Genomic DNA, 10,135 nt, shown 5'->3' on the forward strand with positions numbered 1-10,135 from the left:
AGCACCCCGCCACTCCAGCCTGGGCTAGACACAGGGGAAGGGGTGAAGGTCAACACGCCCAGGCCCCTGCCCCAGCTCCCGGTGCCCCCATTTCACAGCCTCCCCCAGCTCTGCCCCCCTAGGGACCTTGGCTTCCAGCCCAACAGTCCTCCCCAAGGTGAGCAAAAATACTCTGTGTGGTTCATGCCCCGTGCTATGAGCTGGGGAAGCAGAAGGAATGAAGGTGAGATGCAGGCCTGGCCTTCACAGAAGCGGGAGAAGAGTCCTGAGTTAGAAGTCACAACTATAGCCAATGACAGAGGACAAGGACAGGAACAGGGGACCCAAGCTAGAGGTCAGGGGATTCCCTGAGGGGGGTGAACTCAAGGCTTCGGGGTGGGATGTCTGCTGGACCCTCTGAAGGCCACAGTCGAGGCTTGAGGTTAGTTCCCCCCCACTTCCTGGGTCCAGCCTTTTCCCGCAAGCCCCCCACCAAGCCCTTGTCACCACCCTTCTCCTGCTATTTCCCTGGAACCAAGGGAACTCATCTCCAAGCACTTTTTGACTTCTGAGTCTCCCGGTCTCAGGCTGCTGGGTGGTTGGTAAACAGCTTATTAGAGTGATTAACACTGCAATTAAAGCTGGAAAAACAGAGGCCATGGTGCTGGCTGAGGCCTCCCCACCCCCCTTCTCCTCCCCTCTCCGTTCTCCCCCTCTCTTCCTCTGCCCTGTGATCCCCTCTGGGCTTGGTTGATGCAACTAGGCCTGGACTTAGCCAGCCAGAGCCTTCACCTCAGGGGCTTGGGTGCCAGGGGCCGGAAGGCTGAGCAGGGAGGCTCCTGTCCCAGCTGTGCAGAACAAGCCTTCCCCAGAGACTCCCTGCGGTGGTTCTGCTGGATTAGGGAGTAGGTGGTAGTGAAGGAGCGCTGATGAGTGGGATGGTGTATGGAAGCTGAATTGGGGGTGGTGGTGGTCTCTAAGCTCCCTTAGTGCCTAGGGATCCCCTCCAGAGCACAGAATTAGGGATTATCCTTCTTACCCACTCTGCTTGAGAAGGGCAGGGGGTGTCTACTCACAAAAGAGGAGCAAGGAAAGCTTTCTTTTTCCAAGCGCAAGGCATCAGGGTGGCTCTCAGCATACTTGAGGGCTAAGAGTAGCTAGACCCAAACCCTTCTCTGAGCCCTATATCTGGGAAAGGATTTAGGGATCCTCTGGGCCAATTCATCCCCTCCTTTCACCCTTGACCCTAACATGATCCAGAGGGGTGATGCTTTCATGTTCTTCCACAAGCCTCTTTCTTTCTCACTGGGGGAGTCCTGGAGGGGGCAGTTACTGTGCAGGTAGGGTCCCCAGGGAAGTTGGGATCCTGTTCCCTGGGCCCCCATTTCTGCCTATCCACCCTGCTTTCAAGGCATAGTTCAAAAGCCACCTCTTCCATGAAGCTTTTCTGGGTTTCCTTCTTGTCCGCCATCCCCTGGCCCTGGCCTCTCCTCCGATGGCCTGTCTAGTCCTCCCTGGATCGCGTCCTGCTTTGCCCAGCCTCTCCAGGACAGGTGCTGCTGCTGGCCCTGCAGCAACTAACCCAGACTCTGTGCCTTCCTTCCCTAGGCTCTGGTCACCTGTTAGGCCAACACTCAGAACAGCCTGGCACATAGCAAGGGCTCAACCAATATTGGTTGAATTATTCCTTTTTTGAGTGCACCTGGATATGTGTGGATCAACCAGTGTGGCAAGTGCAGCCAGTGGCCTGGGTCTGAGTGGTGGCAGGTGTGTGTGTGTGTGTGTGTGCGCGCGCGTGCGCGCAGCCTGGACGGGGCAGGAGCTAAGGTGGGGAGTAAGTCCCATCACTGCATTCATTCTCATCAGCAGCAACTTCCACTAGCTGAGCAGCCCTCACCACACACGGGTCCCTTGTTAAGCATTTTTACTCATATTATCCCATTTAATCCTCTCAACAACCCTGATGTGTAGGTAGCGTTATCCCTACGTGCAGGTGAGGAAACTGAAGCTTAGAGAGTCAAGTGACTAGCCCAAGGTCACACAGCTAGTAAAGCGGTGGAGGCAGGATTCAAATCCAGGTCAGCTGGCTCTGGCGTGCACATTCCTGACCACAGCTTTAAGCTTTTCCTAGGATGAGCCCTAGGCAGGAAGCCCATTCCCACCACCACCACCACCACCAACCCCCCCCCCCCCCAAGCTGGCTGGGGTGGGCGGAGCTGCAGCTGCCAGCAGCTCTCAGACACTGCACTGGGGTGTCTTAGCAAACCGAAAGACAGAAAAGCCTGGTACTTAAGAGTACTCCTTCTCCAGATAGACCTGAGTTCAAATCCTAGCACTATCACCTATTAGGTCTCTGACCTTGGCAGAGACCTGACCTCTCTGAGCCTTAGTTTCTCCAACAGAGAAATGGACCCTGTCCCACCTGTCCATCTCCCAGGCTGTTGTCAGGATCATATACAAGGCGCTTAGCATAGAGTAGGAATATGAGCAAATGCTAGCTAGCTGTTACTAAGGTTTGGGGAACAATGACCCTTAGGGCAGACTGGGGTTCCCCAGGTCCCCCCCCTTCTTCTTTGTCATGAGGCAGTAGGTGTAGTCAAGAAGCACCTGGCAGAAGATGGGTTCGGCAGCTCCACTCTGGCACCCTGCCAGGTTTCCCAACCAAGCCCCTGTCTCCATGTGCGCCCCCCACCCCCCAGGATTGGTTAAGAGGGCAGCCTGCCTGGCCTGGGGGTGAGGAGAGGAGGAAGGGGAGGTCAGGGGTGGGGCTGACCCCCACAGGAGGTCACCCGGGCAGTTAATCCAGCCTGACAGAGCAGGGATGAGCAGGGAGGGATTAGGGAGTTTACAACATCCTTTCATCCCGGAGCCGCCCGCCACTCGCCCAGCCTCCCTCCTTCCTTCCTCTCTCTTTCTGCCCTTTTTTTCCCTCTCCCTCCCTTTGCTGGCAGCCCAGCCCTAATAAAATGCAGTGTCTCCAGCAAGTCTGCCCGGCTGCCGCCTCGCTGCTCCTGCCTGCACGCAGCCCTCAAACCAAACTGCTCAGCTCAGCCCCGCCTGGCAGCTGCCACCTTAACCCTTGCCAGCCCAGCTGGCGTCCCAGGGCCGCCGACCCCCCTCCCTTCTGTCTCCATCCGGAGTGCAGAGGGTAAGGGGGATTGTGAGGCTTTCTTCTGACATGGGAAGGGGTGGAGTGCGGGCTGGGGGTCTCTGCAGCTCTAGAACCCCTTGCCCTGCTGGCTGTGACTGTCTAACCAGTCCCTTATGTGAGCTCGGGACTCGCTCCTTGTGCCTTCTCATCCATATTCTCCTCTGTGCTTCACAACCACAGAGGCCAACAGGGCGGGGCTTGTTACCCCATTTGACAGATGAGGAAACCAAGGGCCTGCCAGGGAGGTTTCAGGCCGAGCCGGGCCACCCGGGGCTGGGTGGCGGTGCTGATGCTCCATCCAAGGCTTTTTCCATTCCAGGGAGCTGCCCTGCCTCTCTGTGACACAGAGGTGACTTGAGGGTTGTACGTTCGTGCACTTGTGTATTAGGGGCTCAGGTCTCTCGGGGTGTTAGGACTTCAGCTGTGTGGTGCGGATGGATGTTAGGGGTGTGCTTGTGTACCTGTGTGTGTGTGTCACACACAATGATGATACGCTCACCTCAAAGTGGGAGTCCGCGTCTGCATGATGCTGGTGAGATGTGGTCGTCATGTGTCTTGGTGTGTGTGTGCTATGAGAGCGAGCAAGACAGTAAGCGAGAGAGGTGGTCCACATGCGTGTGTGTGCATTCACAGCCAGTCTCCCATCTGTGCTCGGATGTGCTGCTCACACATACCTCCGTCATACCCCACCCTGCCCCCAACTGCAGCCTTTGTCCACAGGACTTTGGACTCGGGCAGTGCAGAAGGGGTGGGGGCAGCGACGCTGGCCCAGAGCAGTCAGTGCGGCAGTAAGGGGCCAAGTCAGGGCGGAGACCTCCCTGCGAAGAACACAGAATACACCTGGTCTGTTTGCTTCCGTGGCCCAGTCTGGGCTCCAATGGCCCGGGGTCCCTGCCAGCTGCGGAAGCAGTGGTGTCCCCGCTGCCTGCCTTCCCACCCTCCCCCCAAGCTGGAAGGGACAGACAGGAGGGTTAGGGGCCGGGGAACGCCTGGGCGTGGAGGCAGGGGGTTTACACGCGTGTGCAAGCATGCCTGCATGTGAACACAAGATCAAAGGAGAGCCCTGAGGTGACCCGGCACAGTGACTGGCTGGCAGGGAACGCCACGCCGAGTGGAGTCAGGGAGGCCGTGGCTGGGGGCCTCCCATCCACCGAGCCCCGCCCAAGTCAGGGACAGCCACGGGGGTCATGGCACTCAGCACTGGGGGGCCAGGCCCAGCCCAGCCATGCCCTGGTGTCCCCAGGGCCCTCCGAGGAGCCCCTGGAGGTTCAAAGGACCCTCACCCCCAAATACTTTTCCCAACCCAAAGGCCCTCACTGGAGAGCTGTCTGTCACCAGGCCCCCATTTAAAGAGCTCAGTGGTTGTTTTCTTCTTTTTTATTAACATTATATATAAAGATGGGTCCAGTAAGAAAGCAGAAATGAGAAGGCTGGGAGGGGGTGGGAGTTGACTTTGCTCCTCATTCCCGCACCTCCCACCAACCCCAAATCCAGCCGGAGTCCGCATCCCTCTTTCTCTCAATTCAAAATGCACAGGCAGATCCATCCAGGAGGAAAGGCCCCACATAAATAGGAAACCACAGGAGGGAGGAGGCTACTTCTCTCTGCTGCTCTCAAAAGCAAAACAAAACAAAACACAACGCAACAGAACTATATATATGAATATATATAGCTGCAGCCTTACACCTCTCCTTTTCTTCAATGCTTTACCATATCAGGGATGGAGGAAAATTAGCTTTAGGGGGACGTCTGGGCCAGGTGGGGAGGCAGCACCACCAGCCTCCGGACAGCTGCCCCCTCGCCCCTTTGAAAGGCACTGAGTTACAACCCTTCCTTCTCTCCCCCCATGCACCTCACCCGACATTCTCCATCTCGCAGGAGCAATCTGCTTCCAAGGCCACCGGAAGAGGGGTGTTTGGGGTTTGTCTTGCCCGGTTTGTCTCCTTAGAGATTTGGGGTTTGGCGCCAAAACTGCCAACTCACTGGAGGGGAGGAAGAGGTGGGGTGGGGAGTCAGGGGCAGAGCCCAGGTGCCGCCCTAGAGGAGATTTGGTCCTATCTGTTAACAATGCCCTTTGTTTTCCTATTTTTCAACAGCTTTTAAAACCAAAGTTGTGCAAAGTTCTGTACATAGGTCCTTGGGAAAGATGTCTGCGACCCATCCCTCCTTCCCTGGCCCCCCAACAGGGAGGGGGGAGAGGAGACAGAAGGAAGGCTCCTTAGTTCTTCCCTCTAAAGCCACAAATATTAAAACACCCCCTTGCTTGGAGGTTCTCTTTGGTTTAACCCTCAATTCTTCCATGAGGGCTAGAAGTGCAGGCGGGGGCTGTTCAGGTCCCTCCCCCACTGCCCCCCTGAATCCAAGTCACGATGTCCAATGTCTTTTTGGAAGAGGGGTCGTTCAGGAAGGGAGAGGCCACAGGTGTCTTGGAAGGAATCAGGCCTGGCAGGTCCCAGGATCTGCAGTAGCCAGCGCCCTGGGCCAGGCCTGCAGGCACTCCGCAGGGTCCCCGGTACCCGAGGTCTTCAGCCTGGGGAGCAGGTCTTAAATTGCAGAAGCTGGAAGATGATGAGCCATTTAAAGCCAATTCAGGCTCCTGGAGCAGAAGGGGAAGAGCTGTTCCTGGCTGGGATAGGATGCCCCAACATCCAGAGGGGCACCCCAGTATCTGGGCAGAGGAGGAAGGAGGTTCAGGGGACATCATTGGCCCATGCAAATTTTGTCTGGAAGCTCTTGAGTCCCTGGAGGAAAGGGCAAGGGAGGGAGGAAAGGAGGTGCCATTTCCCCTGTGCTCCTTGATGATTCCTGAGTGTCAGCTAGGACGGAGGCGCCTTTGCCTGGTCCTGGGGGTTCTTTGTCGGGGGTTCAGGCCAGGTGGGTGCTCAGTACACAGCTCCAGGGTTGGGCGGGGGCCCAGGGGAGGCATGGTGCAGGGTGGCCTGCTGAGGCGGCTGCTGCTGTAAGTGGGGTCCACTCAGGTTCTGCGCGTGGTACCAGGAGTTGGTGGGGTCATCCAGGTAGCTGGGGGAGGCGCTGTACGGGAGCGGCGGGGGCAGCTGGCTGCGGGCAGGGGCCGGAGTGGAGTGGGACGAGGTATCCCAGAGGGCAGGCGACGGTGGCGAATTGCAGGCCATGGAATCGCTGTTGTTGGGGCTGTGCTCCAGGGGTACCTCCCCGTTCTTGTAGAGCTTCTTGAACTTGGAACGGCGGTTCTGGAACCAGATTTTCACCTGGGCGGGAAGAAGGGGGTGGCTGGTCAGTCTCAATGCTGAGGGAAAACCCCACAGGGAACGCAGCCGAGGGAGGGCAAGGCCAGCGCCCAAAGTCACATTACAAGAGAGAAGCAGAACCCAGGCACCCTGACTCCCAGGCCATCTTCTATCCAGCTGGGCAACTGTGGCTGGGAACATTTGACCATCTGGGTCCAAATTCTGTTCTGCCACTTACTGAGTATGTGACCTTGGGCGAGTTATTTAGTTTCCTCTGGTTCTCAGCTTCCTTGTCTGCAAGACCCTATCTCCTAGGATCACTATGAGGCTCAAATATGTTAATACATAGAATTTAGAACAGCCTGGCACATAGTGAACGCTCAATAAAAGGCAGCCCAGGTGGAGAATGGGCCGTTGGTGGCATTTTGTTCACATTTGTCACCCATCAGAGAGGCACATAGACACACAGAGACAAACACACACCCACATACACATCTCCATACGCAGCAACAAACCCACTCACAGCTTCACACACATACATCAGACCATAAAGATACACACGTGCCCAGGTATACCCAGGTAAACACCCCGCAAACATGACCGCCACCATCACACACTGAGGCGGGGAGAAGCCTTCCCAGGCTCCGGCTGGCTAATGGGGTGACCTGGGAACCCAGGAGCAGGTGAGCCATGGTTCCCCAAATTTCCCTTGGGGGATCTCCCCCTCCCCCTGCCGCTCCCCACCCCATGACTGGTACAAACAATGAATCAGCTCCTCACTGGGTGACCCAGATTCCCGCTGGAGCGGGCCCCACGCAGCCGCAGCCTGCCTGTCAACACCTGTAAGGACCCGGGCCTCCGCCACTCCTCTCCTGAGCGGTGACAGCCCGCCAGGGGGCTTTAGGGACAGACAGAGGTGGGAGCACTCCCACTTTGAATCTCCATTTCCCTTTGGCGGGGAACCTCTCTCCTGGCTCCAGGCAGAGGTGGGAGTGGATCACTTGGGTGCTGAGCAGAACTGGGGTGTTTAGATGCAGGCACACATTTTTGTACATGCAACTTGCCAGTGTGCACAGTCACGTACACATGCGCCCTCCTTCCACAAACAGATGCACACACAACGACCCTTGAAGGACCGCACTCCTTATGTGAGCATTCCTACATGTGTGTGCAAACACAGACACCTGAATCCATGCACACGTAGCCCCCCTACACACACATGCCTAGCCTGGAGGAAAAACATGATGCAGGCTCCATTGAAGTGAGTGACCCAGGACTACTGGGGGACTGTGGGAGCCAGGGGTTCTGGGGGTAGAGGGAGGAGGGCGTCTCTTGTGTGACAGATGTACACAGTTGTGCAGGCTAACACACATGCACACCTGTATATGTTACACAGAAACTCCCAGCAGAAGTTGAGACTCAGGGGACCCCCATCCCAAAGGAACCTGCAGGGACCTTAAAAGGCCAACGGGGCCTTCCACTCCTGTGGTCCTTCATCACCCGACACCCACCTGTGTCTGCGTGAGGCCCAGCTGCGCGGCCAGCTCGGCGCGCTCGGGCAGCGCCAGGTACTGGGCCTTCTGGAAGCGGCGCTGCAGGGCGGCCAGCTGGTAGCTGGAGTAGATGGTGCGCGGCTTTCGGACCTTCTTGGGCTTCCCGTTGACCATGCGCACCTCGGCTTCCGGCTCCTCCTTCACGGACACTGCGGGCAACGCACCGCGCGGTGAGCGGCTCAGCCTCGGCCTGCGACCCGCAGCACCCTCCGAGGCCGCGCCGGACGCCCCTGTCTTAGGCCACCGCCCCGCCCCAGGATGTCTCGGTTGCGAACTCCGCCGCTGGCCACCCCGGGAGGAGCCGCCGCAACCCAGCCGGATCCGCGGCCGCCCACGACGTGGCGCTCCCAGCCCCGCGCCCGGCCCCTGAGCGGTCCCCGGCGCCGGCAATCGCCCGGGCCCACGTCTCCCAGCCCCACGCGCTCCTCGCCTCCCGTCTCCTGGCGCCCCCGTCTCACCCCCACCTTGTCGTCTGTCTTTTCTCTTGCTCCTTCCCGGCCTTCCCTCCTTTTTCTTTCTTACTTTTTTTTTTTTAAGAATAGTTTTAGATTTAGAAAAAAGTTGCAAGGATTGAGTACAAACGCTCTCCTCTCTTCCTTCCTTCCTTCTTTCTTTTTCTCTCTTTCTTTCTCTTTTCCTCTTTCCTTTCTTCCTGCCTATCCTCTGTCCTTCCTTCATGTCCTCTGCTCCTTTCTTCTGTCCTTTCTCTCTTGCTGTCTTTCCATTCTTCTCTCTCTTGTTCTCTCATCACTTTTCTCTTTTTCAGCGCCCCCACTTCTGAATCGCTGCCTCCGTCCCCTTTCCTGTAACCTCACCATCCTCTCTCCATCCACCCCTCACAAGTCTCTCTAGTCTGGTCCAAAAGAGGGGGTCACTAGAGCCTCCAGTTTCTGTTGTCCACCCTCAAGTCCTCTGCGACATCGTGAGGGCTGCTTGCTAAAGTGCCGGCAAAATCACCTCGATTAGAGGCTCCCTGACGATCTCCAGCCCCCTCCTTCCTCGCCCAGCTCACCCTGGTCCACACCCGAGACCCGGGTGCAGAGAGTGCACGGCTGTCCAAACGCACCCAGTCTCCTATTTGGAAGGTCGTTTGTCCCTTCTGGATCACCTAGCCCACCGTCTTTAAGTCCAGGCAGTAAATCTCTTATCCTCAAGTCTTCCCTAGATTTCAGCTGCAATTCCCTGCCTTCATCTCCTCCAGGAACCTTCCAGTATTTCCCACACTCCCCGCGACCCCTTGGTCCTAACCTGGGTCCTGGGAGGGCAGCGGCTGTTCCCGGTACGCGCCGTATTGCCGGTAGGAGGCTCCATAGGTATATTCCGACTTGGGCGAGTAAGCGCCCGAGCCTGCAAGCCCGTTGAGATTGAACTGGTGGTGGTAGGTGTAGGGGTTCACGGTCTGGCCGTAGGGCTGGCCAGAGTAGTAGTCGTGCTGCGGAGCGCTGTAGTAGCCCAGGTCAGTGACGGAAGACTCGGGCAGGGTGGGCGAGTCTTTGGAGCCCGCGTGGCAGCTGAGCGAGCTGGAGATGTCCGTGAGGATACTGCTAAGCTTGCGATCGAAGGAGCCACTCATCCTGGCGGACTCCGCACCTCCCCGAGGCTGGCCTCGGCCGAGGAGAGCCGAAGCCGGCAAAAGCGCGGGGGAGGCGGCGGAGACGGGCCGGGGGTGTGTGTGTCCGGACGGCGAGGGGAGGGTCCGGCAGCCTCTCGAGGGAGGGGGAAGCTGAAGGGCGCTCAGATCATCGCCGGCCGTGGGGCGGTCGCTGCGCGCCTCTCCTCGCGTCCCAAGCCACAGTCAAATGCTGCCAGCTCCGCCCGGCCAGCCGGTTATAGACTCAATAGTGGAGTCGGAGAGGGAGGCTCCAGCGCGCTGATTGGCTGCAAGTCTTGCCTTCGAGGCAAAACATGTTCTTGCTCTCTCTCTCTCTTTTCTCTTCTCGCTCCCCCATTCTTTGTTGCTCCCTAACACACACACACACACACACACACACACACACACACACACACACACACACTTCATTCCTCCTCCTTCTGTCGCTCCCTCCCCCAGCCTAGATAAACCCCTAGTGTCTCTGTAGAAGGGGCTGGGCTGGAGGGGGGGGAGGATGGCTTTGCAGAGCCCCCAGGGTTCCTCAGTCTGTCTCCCTGGCTGGGACGTGAGGGGGGGGGGGGAGGGAGCTCAGGTGCAATGAGGAAGAAGGGAATTTGCCCATTGGGTGTTTGAGGAGGGAGGTAGTCCAAGG

The 10,135-nt window shown here is 57.9% G+C and overlaps 1 protein-coding gene across 1 annotated transcript; it reads right to left on the reverse strand.

Annotated features, from left to right (window-relative positions):
* Positions 1-4,500: 4,500 nt before the first annotated feature.
* Positions 4,501-9,679, reverse strand: DLX3 (distal-less homeobox 3). The gene is made up of 3 exons (XM_077163064.1): positions 9,141-9,679; positions 7,851-8,041; positions 4,501-6,360 (listed from the first exon to the last, which is right to left on the reverse strand). Exons 1-3 carry the CDS (start codon positions 9,463-9,465, stop codon positions 6,013-6,015), a joined length of 864 nt encoding a protein of 287 aa, XP_077019179.1. The 5' UTR covers positions 9,466-9,679; the 3' UTR covers positions 4,501-6,012.
* Between the last annotated feature and the right edge of the window lie 456 nt (positions 9,680-10,135).

Source organism: Tamandua tetradactyla, chromosome 6 (assembly GCF_023851605.1).
Source record: "Tamandua tetradactyla isolate mTamTet1 chromosome 6, mTamTet1.pri, whole genome shotgun sequence".
In the NCBI taxonomy this organism is placed as follows: Eukaryota; Metazoa; Chordata; class Mammalia; order Pilosa; family Myrmecophagidae; genus Tamandua; species Tamandua tetradactyla.